The 23650-nt window shown below is 42.2% G+C and overlaps 2 protein-coding genes across 2 annotated transcripts in view; one reads left to right on the top strand and one right to left on the bottom strand.

Moving 5' to 3' along the window:
- Positions 1-616: 616 nt before the first annotated feature.
- Positions 617-7242, top strand: LOC311101884 (pleckstrin homology-like domain family B member 1). The gene is made up of 4 exons (XM_084143118.1): positions 617-757; positions 893-1112; positions 2054-2139; positions 6648-7242. The coding sequence occupies exons 1-4, from the start codon at positions 638-640 to the stop codon at positions 6786-6788; spliced, it is 567 nt and encodes a 188-aa protein (XP_083999244.1). The 5' UTR covers positions 617-637; the 3' UTR covers positions 6789-7242.
- A 1829-nt stretch (positions 7243-9071) lies between these two features.
- Positions 9072-23650, bottom strand: part of LOC311101542 (alpha-2-macroglobulin-like) — a gene marked incomplete at its 5' end in the record, with an annotated part of 28780 nt that continues 14201 nt past the window's right edge. The window contains 22 exons of the mRNA XM_084142680.1: positions 9072-9669; positions 9855-9896; positions 10815-10920; positions 11138-11206; positions 11448-11538; positions 11692-11810; positions 12019-12234; positions 12546-12742; positions 12815-12980; positions 13263-13337; positions 14018-14174; positions 14508-14589; positions 15047-15223; positions 15545-15628; positions 15792-15843; positions 16222-16343; positions 17193-17319; positions 19684-19909; positions 20157-20286; positions 20767-20863; positions 21173-21397; positions 21971-22120. Coding sequence (XP_083998806.1) covers positions 9656-9669; positions 9855-9896; positions 10815-10920; positions 11138-11206; positions 11448-11538; positions 11692-11810; positions 12019-12234; positions 12546-12742; positions 12815-12980; positions 13263-13337; positions 14018-14174; positions 14508-14589; positions 15047-15223; positions 15545-15628; positions 15792-15843; positions 16222-16343; positions 17193-17319; positions 19684-19909; positions 20157-20286; positions 20767-20863; positions 21173-21397; positions 21971-22120 — 2724 coding nt within the window. The 3' untranslated portion in view covers positions 9072-9655. The remainder of the gene's footprint in view (positions 9670-9854; positions 9897-10814; positions 10921-11137; positions 11207-11447; positions 11539-11691; positions 11811-12018; positions 12235-12545; positions 12743-12814; positions 12981-13262; positions 13338-14017; positions 14175-14507; positions 14590-15046; positions 15224-15544; positions 15629-15791; positions 15844-16221; positions 16344-17192; positions 17320-19683; positions 19910-20156; positions 20287-20766; positions 20864-21172; positions 21398-21970; positions 22121-23650) is intronic.

The following is a 23650-nucleotide window of genomic DNA, read 5'->3' as shown; positions in this document are numbered from 1 at the left end:
ACATAGTAAGTTAATGTTTTTATGACCAGTGATGACAGATGTTTTAGGACTTACTTAATCCTCTTCGTTCCTATGTGAGAAGCTCGCCGATCTTTAACCATTTTGGGGGTGGTTTTCCATGACGGGCCACAGTTTTGGGACTTAAGAGTATTAATACACTGTTACCCATAAATATATTGAATGATGGATGTCATTGGTAGTTGAGATGTATCTCTGACTGTGTTTGGTTTGCAGTGCCAGTGGGATGGACGCGCTGAAGATCGAAGAGATGGAGAAGATGCTGAAAGAAGCCCACCTAGAGAAGGCCAGGCTCATAGAATCCAAAGTAAGACACCACCTCACACACCATGGCTAGCTTCCTATTAGATCCCATACTAACATCTTACTTCAGTGTTTACAGCCAGAACATGACTGGCCACCCGTCAGAGCCTGGTTCCTCTCTATTTTTCTGCCTTCTAAGGAGTTTTTCCTAGCCACTCTGCTTCTACCTCTGCATTGCTTTCTGTTTTGGGTTTTAGGCTGGGGATCTGTAAAGCACTTTGCGACAACTGCTGATGTAAAAAGGGCATTATGTTCATGATCTTTTCTCCACCTCCGTCCTTCTCTCCAGGAGCGAGAAAGCCATGCCCGTAGGCAGATGCTGGAGGAGGAGAGGAGGAGGCGCGAGGAGGCTGAGAAGAGGCTGCAGGACGAGACGGTGCACAGGCAGCAGCTGGTGGACAAGGAGGTGAAGATGAGGAGCAAGAACTTCTCCCAGGTGAGCCTCAGGCCCGATAACAACGAAAAATCCAAACAAAAAGAAAATGCATTTTGAGATCTGTCTCTCTGATCATCTGTTAGTCGTATAGGCTTTTGAAAGACTCGTTACACGTTTGTTTCCTTCTTTCCTCAGGCTCGTCCTATGACTCGTTACCTGCCCATCCGCAAGGAGGAGTTTGACTTGCGCTCCCACATCGAGTCATCCGGCCACAACGTGGAGACCTCTTACCACGTGGTCCTCACAGAGAAGATGTGCAAGGGTTACCTGGTCAAGATGGGCGGCAAAATCAAGTCGTGGAAGAAACGCTGGTTTGTCTTCGACCGCCTCAAAAGGACCTTCTCCTATTACATTGGTAAGGAAACTGCTCTGATCGAGCCAATGGGAGATACAGTGCATGGCACATTCATACCCCTTGACCTTAATGTAGACTGTATTTGTGAAAGGTGGTATAAATGAGTTCGGTAGAGATGAACATTAGGATACACAAGGGTAATGCACATTTGTGGGTAGCGGTTTGGTAGCAGGCGTTTAGATACAGTAATATGCAAATGCTTGGCGATTTGCATGATAAAACAGATAATTATTAAATAATTACTTCATATAAAATTGCAACTACTTTTCCAAAAAAATTGTTATTATTATTTTTATGTAGCAGGGATCTAGTGCAGTTTATGCCTGAAGGTAAAAAGGGGAATAAAGTTACCCCCGGTTCCTCTTGTGTTTTTGCAGTGGTTGATGAAATAAGCTGCAATATTGTACCATAAGGGTGTAAGAATGTAGAAATCAGGGGCTCTATTCAATTCCGCGATATAAATGAAAAGTTATTTCCGATTGAGCCGACATGCAGCGTTTACTGTGAATGCAGTCTCCACTAAAGGGGGAACATTGCCTTTAAATTTCAATCACGCTGTAAAGCTGAATTTCTGCAAGGAGGATTGAATAGAGGCCGAAGTCTAAAATACAGTAGTAGTCAGAGACACTGCAACCTATTTAAAATGAAAAGGAAGCCGTGTTCTCAACAAAAAATAACTTGAAACATACATATATTTCGAGGAGCTTTTTTGGCTGCAAAATTCTTCAAATGGACATGATGATACAGTATGTTACTTTTATGACACTGGCTTAGGAAATACTGTACAAGCTCAAGAATAGAATTGTGATTAACAATGAAAAGGATTGTCCTTTACTATGACTCTCTCTCCGTCTGTCATCAAAGAAACTGTACTGTAGGAATCTAAAATAATAACGTGATATTTTTACCTAAGCATTTTGTCATGTTCATCTCCTCTACAGACAAGCACGAGACCAAACTGAAAGGAGTCATCTACTTCCAGGCCATTGAAGAGGTCTACTATGATCACTTGCGTAGCGCCACAAAGGTACGTTCTGTGTTATCTACCCAACAATTGGAGAACAATCTTTATACAGAAAACAATAAAATCCTCTAATCACTTTTCTTTTTATGCTTTCACTGTACTGATTAAATATGTATCTTTCTTTAAGATCTTTTGTTTTATACACGTTTTGCTTCTTCCACGCTTTCATTTCTCTTCTCACTCTTTTGCTTTGACTGGCTGGTTTCACAGAAAGGATTTTTCAACCTCAATTTGGCCAATGTATGTATGACTTTTTGTCTCGACCCACCCATTGCTTGTTCTCTGCCCCTCTTACCCCAGTGCAACATGTGTGTGTGTTTGTTGATTTGGTTGTTTACACAGAATGTTCAGATAGAAATGTATAATGTAGAATTGATAGGATTGTCTGTCATGTAGAATAAGGATTCGTGTCAGCTCTACATATTCCATTGCTATCTGCAACTTTCTGTTGAATACCCACCAGGAGCGTAATCATGCATGATTATTACAAGACATAATGAAAACCCACAGTCATTACAGAACAGTGCATCTCTGGATCCTCACATTTTCCCCCTTGGTTTCATACAGTGGGGGAAAAAAGTTTTTAGTCAGCCACCAATTGTGCAAGTTCTCCCACTTAAAAAGATGAGAGAGACCTGTAATTTTCATCATAGGTACACGTCAACTATGACAGACAAATTTAGGAAAAAAAATCCAGAAAATCACATTGTAGGATTTTTAATGAATTTATTTGCAATTTATGGTGGAAAATAAATATTTGGTCAATAACAAAAGTTTCTCAATACTTTGTTACCGTATTTTCCGCACTATAAGGCGCGCCGGATTATAAGGCGCACCTTCAATGACTGGCTTATTTTAGAACTGTTTTCATATATAGGGCGCACCGGATTATAAGGCGCATAGAATAGAAGATAGTCAAACGATTGACTGGGGTTGCGTTATGCATCCACTAGATGGAGCTGTGCTAAAGGGAATGTCAACAAAACAGTCAGATAAAGTCAAACTTTATTAACATTTACATTTTAGTCATTTAGCAGACGCTCTTATCCAGAGCGACTTACAGTTAGTGCATACATTATTTTGTATACCCCCCGTGGGAATTGAACCCACAGCCCTGGTGTTGCAAACACCATGCTCTACCAACTGAGCTACATCCCTGCCGGCCATTCCCTCCCCTACCCTGGACGACGCTGGGCCAATTGTGCGCTGCCCCATGGGTCTCCCGGTCGCGGCCAGCTACGACAGAGCCTGGATTAAGCGTTCTGACAACTCCGTTCACTCCCATGGTAACGTTGTTCAAACGTTAATGTGCATATTAACAATATCTCCCAGCCTTGCTCACTCTTCTCCCAAACGTGGAGGGGAACTTTTCCCTGATTCAGTAAACACATAGTAAAAGAAACAGTCTGATACCACTAAATCAAACGTTAGTGCATAACTCAACATTGTTCAGTTACGTATAACACGTAAAGCTCACTTTTTCAGTTCATTCCCCGTCCACGAATCCCTCGAATTCTTCTTCTTCAGTGTCCGAATTGAACAGTTGGGCGACTACGGCATCCAACCTGCCCGGCTCCCTCTCGTCATTATCCGAGTCAGTGTCGCTGCTGTTGCCTGGCAGTTTAGAGATTATTCCTGCCTTCGTGAAAGCTTGGACCACAGTTGAGACTGATATATCAGCCCATTGATTCATTAATGTTGAATTCTCTCGCTGCTGCTCTATTCCCATATTCTACTGCGTGACCGACAGCCTTGAGCTTGAACTCTGCGTCGTAAGCGTGTCTCTTGAAAGCTGCCATTTTGGGGTCTTTATACACAGACAAGTGGTGTGGGACTGTGAGTAAGCACAGTACCAGTGTTTACTGACAACGGTAGCCGTAATGCTGCAAGCGGTGCGGCTTTGTAGTGTACCAGTCGTACTGAAACATTTCATTATTATTAAATTGTTTTTATTGGTTTTTCATACTGAAACATTTTGACAGAGCGCCTTGAGCGGCGTGTACAACCAGCATGGATCAACCAATTAACCAATTGATCCATATATAAAGCGCTCCGGATTATAAGGCGCACTGTCGTTTTTGGAGAAAATTAAAGGCTTTTAAGTGCGCCTTATAGTGCGGAAAATACGGTATATACCCTTTGTTGGCAATGACACAGGTCAAACGTTTTCTGTAAGTCTTCACAAGGTTTTCACACACTGTTGCTGGTATTTTGGCCCATTCCTCCATGCAGATCTCCTCTAGAGCAGTGATGTTTTGGGGCTGTCGCTGGGCAACACGGACTTTCAACTCCCTCCAAAGATTTTCTATGGGGTTGAGATCTGGAAACTGGCTAGGCCACTCCAGGACCTTGAAATGCTTCTTACGAAGCCACTCCTTCGTTGCCTGGGCGGTGTGTTTGGGATCATTGTCATGCTGAAAGACCCAGCCACGTTTCATCTTCAATGCCCTTGCTGATGGAAGGATGTTTTCACTCAAAATCTCACGATACATGGCCCCATTCATTCTTTCCTTTACACGGATCAGTCGTCCTGGTCCCTTTGCAGAAAAACAGCCCCAAAGCATGATGTTTCCACCCCCATGCTTCACAGTAGGTATGGTGTTCTTTGGATGCAACTCAGCATTCTTTGTCCTCCAAACACGACGAGTTGAGTTTTTACCAAAAAGTTATATTTTGGTTTCATCTGACCATATGACATTCTCCCAATCCTCTTCTGGATCATCCAAATGCACTCTAGCAAACTTCAGACGGGCCTGGACATGTACTGGCTTAAGCAGGGGGACACGTCTGGCACTGCAGGATTTGAGTCCCTGGCGGCTTAGTGTGTTACTGATGGTAGGCTTTGTTACTTTGGTCCCAGTTCTCTGCAGGTCATTCACTAGGTGTGGTTCTGGGATTTTTGCTCACCGTTCTTGTGATCATTTTGACCCCACGGGGTGAGATCTTGCGTGGAGCCCCAGATCGAGGGAGATTATCAGTGGTCTTGTATGTCTTCCATTTCCTAATAATTGCTCCCACAGTTGATTTCTTCAAACCAAGCTGCTTACCTATTGCAGATTCAGTCTTCCAAGCCTGGTGCAGGTCTACAATTTTGTTTCTGGTGTCCTTTGACAGCTCTTTGGTCTTGGCCATAGTGGAGTTTGGAGTGTGACTGTTTGAGGTTGTGGACAGGTGTCTTTTATACTGATAACAAGTTCAAACAGGTGCCATTAACACAGGTAACGAGTGGAGGACAGAGGAGCCTCGTAAAGAAGAAGTTACAGGTCTGTGAGAGCCAGAAATCTTGCTTGTTTGTTGGTGACCAAATACTTATTTTCCACCATAATTTGCAAATAAATTCATTAAAAATCCTACAATGTGATTTTCTGGATTTTCTTTTCTCAATTTGTCTGTCATAGTTGACGTGTACCTATGATGAAAATTACAGGCCTCTCTCATCTTTTTAAGTGGGAAAACTTGCACAATTGGTGGCTGACTAAATACTTTTTTTCCCCACTGTATTTGTCTGAAGTGCCTGCATTGGAGTTGTTTGCCAAAGCAAGCCTTCTTAGAGAGATTATTCACTTGTTTGTTCCTCTGTGGAATTGGTTGTGTTTGAATCTGTCCCTTCAATTAATACAATTGAAACAGACTAAATACGGGTGGATTATCCAGGTGTGTGTTTGCGTGTGTGCATATCAAAGTGTTGTATTTCACATACTGTATACAGCTTAAGTGCATGTGTGCAACTGTAAAATATGTGGGTTGGGCACATGCGTCTTATGTTGTGTGTGTAGATTGTCGTGTGTGTGTGTGTGTGTGTGTGTGTGTGTGTGTGTGTGTGTGTGTACTGTCCTGCTGGCAGTCGAGCTGCTGCAGTATTTCCTGTATCCTGTTTTGACTCTGATTGTCTCCTTCAGCACTTTTCTGAGCTCCTGCCTCCTCAGTTTCGAAGAGAGGTGTGTGTGCCCGCCACGCCATGATTAACTGTGTGTTGTGGATAAACACGTGGTAGAGCAGCGTAGTGCTCACTTATTTTTACAGGTTCAATAGACAGAAGTGTGATTGTCAGCATAGGAGAAGCCCCATTGTCCATCAACAAGACAATCAGTTGTTGAAAAGTCATCAATTGTTGAAAAAAATATATATGGGCAAATGTGTAGCAACTCTCGTAACACTTGCCTGTGGTTTTTGGGATGTCGTTTAAGATATTTGATTATTATAGTGCACCCATTGTACTAACCATCATGACCAATGAATTTAGAAAAAATATGTAGTTGTTTACACAGAGCATGATATTGGTTATTTTAGTTGAATCTGAGACAATATCGGAGGGTAGCACGTAGAAAAAACTCTCCTCCCACATATTCTGCATTCAATCTAACCTCCAATGTTCCCCAAAAGGATATGGGTAGCTGCCGCACCTTCACGCCCCTTAACATCGAGTGCTGTTTGGGTCAAATCGGAGTCATTAAATTACATGTCATCTCCATATTACTGACCTTTGACCTTTCTCTCTTCTCCAATCCCAGAGCCCCAATCCCTCGTTGACCTTCTGTGTGAAGACTCACGACAGACTCTACTACATGGTGGCCCCTGCCCCGGAGGCCATGAGGATATGGATGGACGTTATAGTAACCGGAGCCGAGGGCTACACGCAGTTCATGAACTAATAGGGGAGAGTTGCATACGGTGGCCTAGCGGTGACATAAGGTCATACATTGCTTACGGTGGCCTAGCGGTGACATAAGGTCATAAGGAGACTGTTTCGGCAAGAAAACACTTCAATAGATTCAGGCCTTTCCTTCTAGGGCCTTATCCTCTCCCAGTTTTGGGAAATTGCCTTTTTATTTTGTTACGTTCATTATATCTATTTTTAAATCTCACATCTCTCACTTTACAATACACATTTTTCTCCACTGGTTTTTCTACTTGCTTCTGCCCTCGGATTAAAAAAGGGAGCCCTGGAAGAGACACACACACACACACTGTATATAACCAAAACGACATAACTGTCAGACTTTCTGCTCAAAAGCCTTTCTATATTGCCAAATGGAGATCTTGATTTAGTTACAGGCTCTTGCTTGTGAGACCTATTTTGTGTATCAGTAAATGTCTTTGATAGTTGTACTTTTTTTTTTACACTATATGGAATATTGCCAAATGACATAACAATGGTTTCAGACAAATGGTCGTTTTTATGGAGTGTTTCAAATAGAACATGAAGGCATTTGCCTGAATCTACTTAAGTTTATCAGTGAGCGAAAGATGTAATAATGTAAGAAAGGTTTAAAAGAAATTCTATTGAAAATGTTGGCGAATAAACCTAATTGAAATCAGTGAGACCATGACACAATCTACCAATGTCAAGAAACACACCAACTCAGGAGTCCATACTCAATTTTAGTTCCCGTCAGAGATAGAGATGGATCAAGATCTAGTTTTATGACCTTAGTCTACTGCTGAACTAGATTCAATTGTGTCTGTCTTCTACTGTAATGTTGCCAACTCCTAAAGGTACACACAGAGTCTGTTTGCCAAGTCCTGATAACTTGATCTTATGATGACTTGACCCTTTGCGTAAACAGCCATTCCATCACTGCCAGCCTACAACACCAGTAGCTCTAGGGACTACATAATGAGACAACGGTACATGTCATTATAATAATGCTAATCATTCTGTGCCTTGAGATGTGTCATAATACTCCTAGTCTGTAACTGTTAATCGTGCTGGTCTACAATCTTTTGTTAACGGTATCAGAATTCAACAGACTTGCATGGGGAAGGGAGAGGGGAAGTCTGACTGCTGTTTGGATGCAGCAATACACAAGTGCATGTGAACAGTAACCTCCCCTGAATTCCAAATCAAGCTCCAGACCCCACTACTTCGTATGCACTTGTGTAGATCTGAGAGGATTGGATAGGTAAACAGGTGGTAGCTCCATATGGCTCTCTGATACTCCAGGTGGAATTGTCGCAATATAATATTGCTTACACTTATCCAACTCTTTCAGATCTACACAAATGCACAGGGATTTCGGATTCAGGGTGCATTTCAGCTTTAATAGAACGTCAAATGATCTGGTAGCTTGACATAATCATTGTAAAGGATTCAGACAGGCTACACGATCACAACATTTATAAATCACCATCTGAATATCTTTTTAGAGAAGACTATGCTGTGATTTTGAACATGTAAATCTGAGTGTTTAGGTTTGTTGTGAAGCCTTGTGAAATGTAATTATCTTTCTTATGGTTAACCTGCCTGAGATACAGTAGTTCTGTAATCCATGTCACTGTCAAGTATAAGAAAAGAGACTAGTGCGAAAAACCTTAATATATTTTCCCGTTTTTTTCCCCCCGCACCGAAATGGATGCAACCAAATATTCAGCATTGGCCAGAGGTATATCATAGTGTTAGAAAAAAACGGTTTTATACTGTAAAAAGATGCCTGTATGAAAATGTAATTTACTCAGCATTCAACCAGTATTGTACAAAAAGCCATTTTCTTTTCATTTTAAAAGACGTTTAATGGTCAGCATACGCTTTAGTTTTATGAGCATGTTGTATCAGTCTACGCTCCCTCACTGTGTAGAACATATCTCCATCTTTCACTTTCTCCTATCACTCACACCATCTTCAGACCATATTATGTTGACGGTACACTATCTGTTTCATACGGCACTTTAATGTATGGATTATATGGATTTTGTCAGATCTATTAAAACAGACATGTTACTGTGAGTCTTATCTGGTTTGAATTCATAGCAACATGGCCATGGTTTTATTAAAACATTTATTTCATTTTCAGTAGTTGCAGTCTCATCGCAGTATAAACACTAAAATGTTAATTTTGGCATAACGATCTCACAATCTGTCACGATCGTTGTAAGAGGCAGACCAAGGTGCAGCGTGATAGGCGTACATCTTTTAATGAGTACTTTACACAAACAACAAAACGATACGTGAAGTCTAAAGGTTCACCAACACAAACCTATACAGAACAAGATCCCACAAATAACTAGTGCCAACAGGCTGCCTAAGTATGGTTCCCAATCAGAGACAACGAGCTACAGCTGTCTCTGATTGGGAACCACCCTGGCCAACATAGATATGAACGATCTAGAACAGACCCAATGAAAACTAAACATAACAAGTCCACACCCTGGCTCAACATTTAAGAGTCCCCAGAGCCAGGGCGTGACACAATCACTTTAGTAATAGCAGGTTTAGGGTTACAACAGCAGGTTGTGACGTGTTAGCACAAATCAAAGTAACAAAACAAAACTGAATTAAAGGTAAAATCCTAAAACCCATATAAGCCCATCTATTAAAACAACCTAAAAAATTGTTTTAATCTTTTAATGTTCAAAACGGATCACAAGTTGGTCAATGTGGTACCATGAACTGTAAGCATCAAATCAAATAAATGTAGAGGTTCTATGAGCTCTGCCTAAAAAACATGACTTCCAAGATAGGAAAGCAATGGGTTGAGCCCTGGTCCAGTCAGCTTGTGATTGGCTCTCTGTCTTTCACACTTCATTGACTGGCGCCTGTGAAAATGACAAACATCAATAGAAAATTCCCTGCTTGTCCTAGGATTTGACTCCCTATAAAACAGTGAACATATAAATCTTCATATCTACATTTGTCAGTTTGTTAGGCTAATTTCACAAACTCAAAACAAACAGAAGTATGAGACATAGGTTTGGTTATAGAAAGGTTGTTGTGTACTTACTCTCTGCACATGGGGAGCTGTATTCACTCACAGCTTCATCACCTGAGAACAGAACAGATGGCAATGCAGAAGTCAGTTCCTTTCTAATGCTAACTTTACTTCCCTTTCAGTCAGTCAACATCATTAAACTCCCACTTCAGGGGTGAACCAATGGGCCCATACTGGTGATGTCTATTTTCCTTCTTCAGGGAACCAGAGTTATGTACGTAACCTAGACGGGTATGCCAGTGCCACCAAATATTTCAGAAAGAATGGGGTGGTTTGGAAACTGGTTAATAGAAACCGGTATTCTTGCATTAGAGAAAAAAAGCATATATAAACGTGTTAGCTTTTAATAGAAGAGCACCATGAATTGAAAATTATATATATATATATATATATATATATATATATATATATATATATATATAATGTATTTGTGCTCTTCTATTAAAAGCTAACACGTTTTGATACAGGGTGTCAAACTCATTAAATGGAGGGCCGAGTGTCTGCTGGTTTTTGGTTTGTCCTTTCAATTAAGACCTAGACAACCAGGTGAGGGGAGATCCTTACTAATTAGTGACCTTAATTCATCAATCAATTACAAGGGAGGAGCGAAAACCCACAGACACTCAGCCCTCCGTGGAATGACTTTGACATTTGTGGTCTAATATATCTAGTTTCGGGTGTTGCAATCTTTTTCCATTTGAGAAAGAGTACCAGTTTTTCATGATAACCCTTGGGGAGCACAATGTTTGCTGCGCATGAGATCACGTTTCTAGGGTTGCAAAATTCCGGGAACTTTAATGAAATTCCCTGGTTTTCCAGAACTCCTGGTTGGAGGATCCCAGATATTCTGCTTATTCCCTCCTGTTTCTGTGAATCCTCCAACCGGGATTTTGGGAAAACCAGGGAATTTAAAGTTCCCGGATTTTTGGCAACCATACACATTTCACTGTCTGTGTTAGATGGAATTCTTACTTGTCTGGTAATAGTCATACACTTTCACCACAGCTGGTTTCAGATTCCTCACAGGCACATCCTCCTCTATGGCCAGGCTGTACGTCTTAGTTTCCTTCTTCTTAAGCTGGAATTAAAGGAATAATACATTTGACACTGAAGTTCAATGTTCTAGATTCATATAGTGGTACTGTATAAAACATCCACTACTGTCTTACTTTGATGTTACTGTTCAAGTTAAATCCAGTGTGTGGATGCAAATGAGACCACATCCAACTAGGTTTTCTGTAACCGATAAAGACAGCACCCTGTTTAGACGCAACATTTATTATTCATGATCCTACCCCATCTAGGTAGATGATGACATGTCCTTCCTCCAGGTCAACTCGTTTGACATTGGGGTCATTTTTCAACTGGAAGAACAGAACACAGGTTAACATTGTCATGGACAGTAGAACTGATATGTTCAAAGGACAACCACTGGCATTGAGAATACTTACACTTAGAACAGATGCCATTATCATTAATATACATCAAGTCATCCTGGAGGGTATTATACTTAGGGCCAGGAGTGTTCCCCAAACCGGTAAAAATCCTGGCCCTGATTAAACTATATGTGTGTTCCCTTCAACTGAGGTTCTCTTATTGACTCACAGGCTTGAGGGAGGACTTGTCCAGGACGAAGCCGGAGAGAAGCTTGACATTGATGATCACCATGTTGGTCTCTTCTCGCCGACCGTTGTACCTGTCAGTCACACCGGGTCAGATTAAGGTAAAATATAATCTTAAATATGTTCGCATCAAATACATCTTCACACTAGTGGTTCAGTCACTTTTTTTGGTGTCCTACCAGAATCAGTCAGTTGCTATTTCAAGGTTAAAAGGAATACCACTGTACCTGACATCCACAGACACTATCAGAGATTTTTTAGTGCCGTCGCATTTCCCCAGTGTCTGTGTTGAGATGTTGAAAGCAGAGAAGTCAGGAGGAGGGGGAATATTGTAGTGCATGGCAATCTGAAAAGACAACAGAGACAATACCATTGAGATGCATGAAATCAACTTCCACATGTCAATGTACAGTACATATGCATTTCCGTTAGTGCTGACACTCTAGGGTTGAAACGTTCGTTTTTGTGCAACAATGTGCCCGACTGAACACAAACCAGACACTCAATACTGCATGTACTGAGAGGCAGCAAAGGGCAAATGACTGGAGCCTGACCTGCACAAACACGCAGCTCTTGCCCTGAGCCTTGATGTTGTAGTCCCCAGGGACCTCCTTCAGCTGCTCCTCCTGATAGAGCAGCCTGTTTTTCTGATTCACAGTGAACTCCATCTTCAGGCCTCCAGCTGACCTCACACTGACTGTACTGGCGCCCTCTGGACTGAAGGTGGCAGTAGCGTACTTGGCCAGGGCCTGCAGCGCTACCACTGTGTCCTGGTGGCAGGGGAAGAAGAGAGAGATGCTGTTGCAAAAACCAATCTGGATGACTATAGCTTTGGTATGGATGGAGAAAATCAATATAACAAAGTAATACATATTAAGAATGTAAAATGAAGCACAAAGATTCAAGGAAATCCATGTGTTGTGTTATGAAATTGTAATGCTTTAATACAATGTCCAATATGCTACATTTCATATAAAAATAAGTATTTGCTGTGATCAATGTTTAACCATGTACTAACAGTAGGAGTGATAGGCAGATGAGGTGCTAGAGTGAATGAATGTCTACCAGACCAAGAAAGTACCTGTGTGGAGGCAAAGCCTCCGTAGGGGTTCTGCTGCTGGGCCAGCCAGCGGACGATGCCGATGGAGTAGTCCAGCCCAAAGCCTGGCATGGAGGGGCCTGAGAGCAGCGCCAGCAGCACGTAGGATGTCATCTCCACCTCCAGAGAGTCCGTCTTCGTCCCCGAAGCCTCTGCTCTCTCCCAGTGACGATTGCCACCTGTGGTCATTTTCATTGTCAGTGGCTGTTTCACGACAGACAGACTTTTTCACAAAGAGACAAGACACATACCCGAGGTAGCAGCTATCTTGTCCAGGTGGGTGATGAGCTTGGTCCTCATGTCCTGGTTTTGTGCCAGGGTGAATGTGTAGGACAGCAGGGCTGTGGTGTAGGTGTTCTCCAGCTGGTCAGACACTGCTGCCTTCAGACACGCCAGACTCTTCTCAACAATGGAGTCCTGACACACCCACATACAAATACAACAGGGTTGTAGTCATTAGGCACCAAACAGAGGAACACTGATTGAAACTGGGAGGGAATACCTCAACCAATAAGAAATGCATATTTTGAGTTGCTAAATGGGTTTTCCAAGAACTGTGTGAATTAGTTGGACAGCTAAGCAGAAATATCCACTAGGGCTGTTCATCTTTTGATAAAAGCACCAAATGTGGCCTTCTTATTTATCGATATAAAAAGACTTGGATATGGAAAGAGAGAAAGGTCAAAGGTGATAACTCACAGTAGTGTTGCCATCCAGCTCCAGCAGTGCAGCGGTGATGTAGGCAGTGAGCGTCACTTGATCCCCGACCCCTCCCTATGACACCAAAGGATGACAGTAAACTTCATCCAACATCATACAGTACTCCCAGGTGCTACAGCGTTTCAAAATCAAACTGATATCAACCGATATCAGGCAAAAACCATTGCATTGTTTAAAACAACATTCACATGATATGTTGCACAAAGATACAGAACAGGGGGGGGGGGGGGGGGGACGACCTGTTAAGCCCTTCAGATTCAAGTGTAGTGTTCTGGAGATACACAAAAGCTGTCAGTACTAGTCAGACTGAGGTCACTTTGGGGAGGTGGTGTGTTCTCAGGACAGGCTAAAACATGCTTGGGATTCTTGTTGTGCTCAGCATGTGCACTTTTGTGCTTCTTTGGGGCACACGTGTGGTCCTAAGGTCCTGCTGAACAGTACATTATCCTCGGTGTCAGTGCAATATGAATTATGTAAAGTACTCATATTTGATGTTAGACTATGTATTGTTATCAAGTCTTTTGTTTGTTAGTTATCTAGAATGTTATGCCGACTCCACCATTGCACTGTAAATAGAAAGGGACACTTTTGCACCAGAACCTCCTGCTGAATCTCTCCCCTTAACGTTACCTTTTCACATTTGGTGGCAGTAGTAAGATACTACTACTCCTCCTCCTCCTCCTCCTCCTCCTACTACTACTACTACTACCAACTGAGCTCTGATTCCCCTTTACCTTCATGTCGTTATGGAAGAGTTGCCCCACTGACGTGATGCAGCCATCCTTCTGCTGGTGACTGGCCAACCAGGCCTTGGCCTGGGCAATGTGGGCGGGGTCCACAAAGATGTAGGGCTTGGCCCCGCCAAAGGACTTCAGCACAAAGGAGGTGAGCCTGAGAGGACACGGGAAAGATGTCACTGGAGTTACTAAGACTAGATGTGGTGAGCCTTACCTAAACTATGGATCATAGAATCTAGATAACAGAAGTTAGTTGCCATACTGTATGTGCTGAAGCCAACTCTATACTTGCCACAATAATAATTGGCTTCAGCACATACTAATACTGATTGGAGACGATCACATTCCTGCCTTGATTACATACTGTAACACCCTTAATCCAATGTCATTTTCAAGAAGGACTTCAAAAAACGAACAAATATTTTGTGGAATTGTCGAATTATCTAAGAGAAGTTATTATGACTGAGTAGACTTCCAATAAACTGACCAGGTGTTTCCAGACTCATCACTCTGCCCAAAGGCACTGTAGGAGCCATCGTTATGCTTGTAGTTGAGCTCTCTCTGGTAGCCTGCAACACAAATGGCCAAATGAACAAACAAATTATCCTTCAAGGGACTTCTATTATATGTGCAAGGTGCAGTTAACTGGTTTAGTGCCAAATATAGACAACAGGTTGTTGCTAGTCAGAGGTGAGATGCACACGGAAATGATCAGATCACAAACTGTCAGACAGTGTTGATCTTTGCAGACTCCTGTTCAATCACAGCTCATTATTTAAAAAGTACAAGGCTTACTGCAAATTATCTTGTCATATCCCAGTGCATTCTATGTATTCCATTAAACATTCCATTAAGCATTGCAGTCCATTTCACCAGGGTTGTGTCCAGTAGGAAGATTTTGTAATTTTTATTGAGTAAAACAGGGAGTGCAGGATGTCTGATAATAAATGCTTGTTTTTCGTTGCAACATATTTTAAAACAGTTTTGCTATGTTGTGCCTTACTGAACCGGACCCAGCTCACTCACCACTCTCTAGGAAGCCTGTGGCCCTGGTCTGGATCTCCTTGGTGAGCTGCCTGGTGCTCTGCAGGTAGTTGAGGATGTAGATGTTGGGCGCAAACAGCACCATGTTCTGCTCTCCACAGCCATAGGGCATCTTTAACAGGCTGTCCAGGTTCTTCATGGCCCGACCCATCAGGTCGCCTGGTGAAAGAGACCAACCATTGAGACAATCAATCAAACATTGGTCTCTAGTTAATGGCAGTTGTTATTCAATGGGCAGATCCCTGTTTCTTACCCTAGCCCTAAAATTAACCAACACTTATCCCTATCGTCACCCATAACCTTCAGGCAGTCATAGATCTGCAGGTTGAATACTTGAATAGTCACTTCCCTCGTCATGAAGAGGGATGAACAATCCTTGCCTACACTTCATCTGCACCAAAATGGAAAACATATCCTGAACATTTTATAAAACTTAGAATTAGGTGTGAAAACTCAGCCAAACAGATGGAGTATTCTCACCCAGTACTGAGAGGGAGGCCTTGGCAGAGCCCTTCACAAACACCTCAGGCAGCTTCAGAGAGATGTCCTTCTCCACTGGGCCCTCTGGTGATGCGAGACAGATAAACGAGACAGACCGTGAGTGACTTGAGAACCGTTATAACCAATTAAAAAGTATCTGTCATCTAAACCAATACAAATGCACGTCACCATAATCATCAGGGTAATTATGAGAAAGTAAAATGACTGATAGAGGTCAGGAGATAACCTGCAGGGCAGAGCAGAGCGTTGTGGCTGACTGTCTCCTGGGTTCCCTCGGCCTGTTAGAGGGAAATAGACATTGAGAAAAGACTGGCTTTCTTCAGGTAAAAGAGCACCAAAATAAAACACAGTTTAATGATGACAACTAAAGTTAATTCTAGCATATAATTTATATGGTAACCACTTAAAAAGGTAAATTTCACTCCAAAATCAGAGTTAATAAAACGTTTTAGACCTGAAAAGTAGACTAATGTCGAGATAAGTCTACATCACATGCTGTCTGTTGTGTAGGTCCAGCTATACGGCTCAATCCAAAATGAATGGAAAATACAAATTCTACTGTTTTTACCCTTGCCCTAGTGTTACTGAAAACTTGATCTCAATTAATCAATGTGGGAGAAAGAACAGTGGACTTTCTATATAAGACAGACACTCACCTCTACCAGCAGTGTTTGCACAATGGTGTCAATGCGTCCTTTTTCTGGCACCGTGGCCACTTCGCTGCCGCAGAACTTCTCCGTCTTCAATGCCTCGGCACTCACTTTCAAACTCACCTCCCCTATAGTTCAGGCCAGGGAAACATTAACATGCATGTCTAGATCAGTCACCCATCAACCTACCCCTCCCTCAGCTTGCTCCCTCTTACCCACTCCTCCTCCAGCCTCTGCTCTCAGTCACTCATGTTCCCTGGCTCAACTGTTCCTTCCTTCCTTCCTTCCTTCCTTCCTTCCTTCCTTCCTTCCTTCCTTCCTTCCTTCCTTCCTTCCTTCCTTCCTTCCTTCCTTCCTTCCTTCCTTCCTTCCTTCCTTCCTTCCTTCCTTCCTTCCTTCCTTCCTTCCTTCCTTCCTTCCTTCCTTCCTTCCTTCCTTCCTTCCTTCCTTCCCTCCCTTGTTACATCCCTCATTCCTTCCCTCCCTCCCTGCCTCTCTCCCTCCCTCTCTCTCCCTCCCTTCCCCTCTTGTTCCCTCCCTCCCTCCATTTCTCCGATAGCCACTGATACATCGAGGGAGATCTTTCTGAGCATATCATCAGATATCCCTCTTGACTTGTTAGTACAAGTGATTGTCAACATTTCTTTACAGGGCTAGGATATATACAATTAATTTATTTGAGCCATGTGTATCAGATAAATAATTTAATTTGCTTCAATTTCAGTCTGACGAGAGCTGTGTGAAGTCAACAACCCAGTCTTAAGGCACTACGAATTCACTCCCTACCCCATTTGCATATATGAAATGTGTGGATGGGTATAAGCAGTGTAGTGGTGGAGCTTCTAACATATTTCTAACACCTTACAGATCGGCAAACATCGAAGGGTTAGGGGGCAAGGGCCAAGGTGTAGGGAGTACATTTGGAGTCTATTGCAAGAGCCTTGTGATAGATTGATAGAATATACTGTATGGCTCACCCAGAGAAGTTGGGGTGAGGATCCACTTGAAGGTCCTGCTCTCTTCACCACACAGACACAGGGTGTACTGGCAGTCTTCACAAGGCCTGGCTGTGAACTGGTCCGACTCAGCTAGAGTCACCTTCACCTAGGAGAAACACATGGTGTCAATCTCAAGTCTTTCCTAGATTCCTCTTCTCGCGTCCTTAAAACGTCAGAGCGTCTATAGATTGTCTACAGCAGGGGTTGGCAACAGGCGGCTCATGGGCCAAAACCGGCCCACAAGTGATTTATTTTTGCTTCCCCAAAGTTGTTAGTAAAAACAAATATATATATATATATATATATATATATATATATATATATATATATATATATATATATATATATACTCTACGAGTCAAAAGTTTGGACACACCTACTCATTCAATCGTTTTTTCTTTCTTTCTTTTTTACTATTTTCTACATTGTAGAATAATAGTGATGACATCAAAACTATGAAATAACATATATGGAATCATGTAGTAACCAAAAAAGTGTTAAACAAATAGCCACCCTTTGCGTTGATGACAGCTTTTCACACTCTTAGCATTCTCTCAACCAGCTTCATGAGGTAGTCACCTGTAAGGCATTTCAATTAACAGGTGTGCCTTGTTAAAAGTTAATTTGTGGAATTTCTTTCCTTCTTAATGCGTTTGAGACAATGAGTTGTGTTGTGACAAGGTAGGGTGGGTATACAGAAGATAGCCCTATTTGGTAAAAGACCAAGTCCATATTATGGCAAGAACAGCTCAAATAAGCAAAGAGAAACGGCAGTCCATCATTACTTTAAGACATGAAGGTCAGTCAATACGGGAAATTTGACATTTTCTTCAAGTGCAGTCTCAAAATCCATCCAGCGCTATGATAAAAATAGATCTCATGTGGACCATCACAGTAATGGAAGACCCAGAGTTACCTCTGCTGCAGAGGATAAGTTCATTAGAGTTACCAGCCTCAGAAAATGCAGCCCAAATAAATGCTTCACAGAGTTCAAGTCACAGACACATCTCAACATCAACTGTTCAGAGGGGACTGTGTGAATCAGGCCTTCATGGTCAAATTGCTACAAAGAAACCACTACTAAAGACACCAATAAGAAGAAGAGACTTGCTTAGGCCAAGAAACACGTGCAATGGAAATTAGACCGGTGGAAATGTGTCCTTTGGTCTGGAGTCCAAATTGGAGATTTTTGGTTCCAACTGCCGTGTCTTTGTGAGACGCGGTTTGGGTGAACGGATGATCTCTGCATGTGTAGTTCCCACCATAAAGCATGGAGGAGGAGGTGTTATGGAGTGGAGGTGCTTTGCTGGTGACACGGTCTGTGATTTATTTAGAATTCAAGGCACACTTAACCAGCATGGCTACCACAGCATTCTGCAGTGATACGCCATCCCATCTGGTTTGGGCTTATTGGGACTATCATTTGTTTTTCAACAGGACAATGACCCAACACACCTCCAGGCTGTGTAAGGGCTATTTTACCAAGAAGGAGAGTGATGAAGTGCTGCATCAGATGACTTGGCCTCCATAATCCCACGACCTCAACCCAATTGAGATGGTTTGGGATGAGTCGGAAGGCAGAGTGAAGGAAAAGCAGCCAACAAGTGCTCAGCATATGTGGGAACTCCTTCAAGACTGTTGGAAAAGCATTCCAGGTGAAGCTGGTTGAGAGAATGCCAAGAGTGTGCAAAGCTGTCATCAAGACAAAGGGTGGCTATTTGAAGAATTTAAAATATAAAATATATTTAGATTTGTTTAACACTTTACTACATGATTCCATATGTGTTATTTAATAGATGTCTTCACTATTATTCTACAATGTAGAAAATAGTACAAATAAAGAAAAACCCTTGAATGAGTAGGTGTGTCTAGACTTTGACTGGTACTATATGTATATTTTAAATCACCAGGAATTCAGCTTAAATTTAGTTTAATTTAGGAAATCTATTCCCAATTATTCCCACAAGTAAAAAAAAAAAGATACATGTGATCATGTCTCAATGTAATCAAGATATGAAACTATAGTTATTTTCAAATACAACCTCTTTTTGGGCTTAGTTAGCAGAGTACAAATTATTATTATTATTTTCCGTCCCCCCGACCACTCCAACAAAAATCATCCAGCAGCTGAATCTAGTTGCCTACCCCTGGTCTACAGGGACTATCCAAATGAAGTGGGACTGGAGAGGTAAAGAAAGAGGCAATACTGGGAGGGCTTACCATGATACACTTGGAGAGGTAAAGAAAGAGACAATACTGGGAGGGCTTACCATGATACACTTGGAGAGGTAAAGAAAGAGACAATACTGGGAGGGCTTACCATGATACACTTGGAGAGGTAAAGAAAGAGACAATACTGGGAGGGCTTACCATGATACACTTGGAGAGGTGAAGAAAGAGACAATACTGGGAGGGCTTACCATGATACACTTGGAGAGGTAAAGAAAGAGACAATACTGGGCGGGCTTACCATGATACACTTGGAGAGGTAGTTGAACACTGTGGCCTTGAGTGTGAACACCTCCCCCCGGATGACAGAGTAGGGCAGCGTCAGACTCACAAAGAAGGGTTGGAAGGCAGTGAGGCCAGTGTTGGGAGCCAGGCCAAAACCCACTGGGGAAGTACAGAACGCCCCTGCAGCCCACTTAGTGATGGTGTCTGGGACAGTCTTCTCAACATTAACCTTTCCTGTATCTCTGGTGGTGTGGAAATTTTGAATAAAAACAAAATTTATATTAACATTAGAAAACATGATTTATGGTAAATTCAATAGAGGACTAGGTAATTTTTTTAATGAACTCGTCTTCCCCCTTAAATCGACCCCTAGCACAAAAACATGCCTGTAGTTTCAGTTATGCCATATTAGTAGGCATTGTCAGCCCAGCACCCCATGAAAAGGGATGTGTGTTGGACTACAAATACAGTGTATGTTACAATGCTTACCCCACAGGCACCAGGTCCCAGATCCAGGTCTCAGGGAAGTATGTGCGGACGGTCTCCATAGGCCCGTCAGAGGCTCCAGGGGCTGGTGCACTCGGCAGATTTGGCATCATGTTAATGGCCATGGGACGAACTGTAAATAGAAACCAATCCTTCATTAGGTTGAGACTAGAAATGTTTAGACATTAGCATATCAAATAAAAGTTTATTGGTCATGTACACAGATTTGCAGGTTTTATGGCAGGTGCAGCGAAATGCTTGTGTTACTTGCTCCAACAATACAAATACACAATAATCAAAAAAATCTAAACAAGAAATCAAGAGCTAACAGTCCAAGTAGATATATTAAAGTGAGAATATAAATACTTGGTGTGTATAGACAGAATATAATTTGGAAAAGAAAATGGTATGTACAGTAGTAGCTATATTGGGATGAGCCATGTCGAGAATACAGTATTATCATACACAATGAGTAAACAACAGTATATACACAGAATATGAGGTGACTAGCGTTCAATCACTCTATACATGGGGCTCTATATAATACATTTACATTTACATTTTAGTCATTTAGCAGACGCTCTTATCCACAGCGACTTACAGTTAGTAATACCCTCTTCTATCATACCATTTTCTTTCTTTCTAAAGAGTGTGTTACAGTCGTAAGGTTTTTTCACGTCGGAGTTGGTCAGGATCTTGATTCCAACTTCCTAAAATGAAAAGTACAGAAAAATGAACAGTGTTAGGGAGTAAAGGCCATACCTGTATTTCAGTTTTGCATCATGATGTGGGTATTACATTAACCAATGTAAAACCCGTCCATTTTGTAGATACTGTGTATATGTCTTTCTACTTATTTCTGAAAACTCACTTCATAGACTGCATTCTATTATAATTCATTCAGTGTCTACTTCACAAAGACGCCATTTTAGCCTGAGCCTCTTACATACTTACTATTTATTTATACATTGTCCATATTCCAAACAGACAATAACAGCAAACTTATTTGAGCTTCTTACTTTAAAGACGCTGTAGGCATCGTTTTTGTCGTTGTTGGGGCCAAACCAGAATGAGCGTTTTTTCCAATCAGGTACAGGTGGTTCTACCAACTGCTCGTCCAGTTTAGGTACGGGTGGAAAGAGCATCTCTTCTTCAAAGATTGGAGGATAGCGAAGGCATGGGTAGGAGTCTTCTACTCTGTATGAATATCCAGACAACTTCTGAACAGGTAGCTGACTGAAGACCTGCAGAGAGAGAAGGAATATACCTCTAGTAATAATGACTTGATCATCTGCAGCATCTTGACACGGTCAGAGCGTGGTCGGTGCATGGTCAGAGTGTAATCAGAAAGTGGTCAGAGGTTACAGGGTCAGTACATAGTCAGGACAAGGTCAGTGCATAGGATAACACCTGGGTTAAATACATATAGCAAATACTTGATCTGCGATCGATTTAGCTTGAGAGAACCAATGGAATAGTCCCAAAAGTTAAAAGGTCTAAACTTGAAGTATCAGACAGTGGTTAGATGGTTACATGGTTAGAGGAAGCTGAAAGTGAGCCGAATCCTATCTTGAAGTCACATGGGTGCACAAAAACAATGCCAAAGGAGGATTTGTGTGATCATGGTTAGGCTTCAGCTTAGTGTGGTGAGTCAATGGTTAGTAAGTGAATGTGATGGGCTGTGTACTGTCCCAAATGGCACAGTCTTCCCTATATAGTGCACTACCTTTGACCAGGGCCTCAAAGGGGTTTGGTCAAAAGTAGTTCACTACATTCGGAATAGGGTGCCATTTGGGACGCATGCATGGAGAACGTACAGAGTCTAGGCTGAGCTCCTTTTCAGGCTGTAGCAGCAGCACACTCTGGTCGATGGCCCTGAGAGAACACAGAGACCCTGGGTGGGCCTGGATGCTCAGAGAGGTCTTCTCCCCTGGCAACTCCTGGAGGGACGAGAACTTCAGGGACACCTGGAGAGGAGAAAAGGGGGACACATCACAGCTATGTTTAAATACAGTGGGGGAAAAAAGTATTTAGTCAGCCACCAATTGTGCAAGTTCTCCCACTTAAAAAGATGAGAGAGGCCTGTAATTTTCATCATAGGTACACGTCAACTATGACAGACAAATTGAGAAAAAAAATCCGGAAAATCACATTGTAGGATTTTTTATGAATCTATTTGCAAATTATGGTGGAAAATAAGTATTTGGTCAACTACAAACAAGCAAGATTTCTGGCTCTCACAGACCTGTAACTTCTTCTTTAAGAGGCTCCTCTGTCCTCCACTCGTTACCTGTATTAATGGCACCTGTTTGAACTTGTTATCAGTATAAAAGACACCTGTCCACAACCTCAAACAGTCACACTCCAAACTCCACTATGGCCAAGACCAAAGAGCTGTCAAAGGACACCAGAAACATAATTGTAGACCTGCACCAGGCTGGGAAGACTGAATCTGCAATAGGTAAGCAGCTTGGTTTGAATAAATCAACTGTGGGAGCAATTATTAGGAAATGGAAGACATACAAGACCACTGATAATCTCCCTCGATCTGGGGCTCCACGCAAGATCTCACCCCGTGGGGTCAAAATGATCACAAGAACGTTGAGCAAAAATCCCAGAACCACATGGGGGGACCTAGTGAATGACCTGCAGAGAGCTGGGACCAAAGTAACAAAGCCTACCATCAGTAACACACTACGCCGCCAGGGACTCAAATCCTGCAGTGCCAGATGTGTCCCCCTGCTTAAGCCAGTACATGTCCAGGCCCGTCTGAAGTTTGCTAGAGTGCATTTGGATGATCCAGAAGAGGATTGGGAGAATGTCATATGGTCAGATGAAACCAAAATATAACTTTTTGGTAAAAACTCAACTCGTCGTGTTTGGAGGACAAAGAATGCTGAGTTGCATCCAAAGAACACCATACCTACTGTGAAGCATGGGGGTGGAAACATCATGCTTTGGGGCTGTTTTTCTGCAAAGGGACCAGGACGACTGATCCGTGTAAAGGAAAGAATGAATGGGGCCATGTATCGTGAGATTTTGAGTGAAAACCTCCTTCCATCAGCAAGGGCATTGAAGATTAAACGTGGCTGGGTCTTTCAGCATGACAATGATCCCAAACACACCGCCCGGGCAACGAAGGAGTGGCTTCGTAAGAAGCATTTCAAGGTCCTGGAGTGGCCTAGCCAGTCTCCAGATCTCAACCCCATAGAAAATCTTTGGAGGGAGTTGAAAGTCCGTGTTGCCCAGCGACAGCCCCAAAACATCACTGCTCTAGAGGAGATCTGCATGGAGGAATGGGCCAAAATACCAGCAACAGTGTGTGAAAACCTTGTGAAGACTTACAGAAAACGTTTGACCTGTGTCATTGCCAACAAAGGGTATATAACAAAGTATTGAGAAACTTTTGTTATTGACCAAATACTTATTTTCCACCATAATTTGCAAATACATTCATTAAAAATCCTACAATGTGATTTTCTGGAAATTTTTTCTCA

The sequence above is a fragment of the Coregonus lavaretus genome, assembly GCF_964263955.1.
Source record: "Coregonus lavaretus genome assembly, chromosome: 26".
NCBI lineage: Eukaryota > Metazoa > Chordata > Actinopteri > Salmoniformes > Salmonidae > Coregonus > Coregonus lavaretus.
The sequence above is the reverse complement of the archived record's forward strand: the minus strand, read 5'-3'. Positions and strand labels throughout refer to the sequence as shown.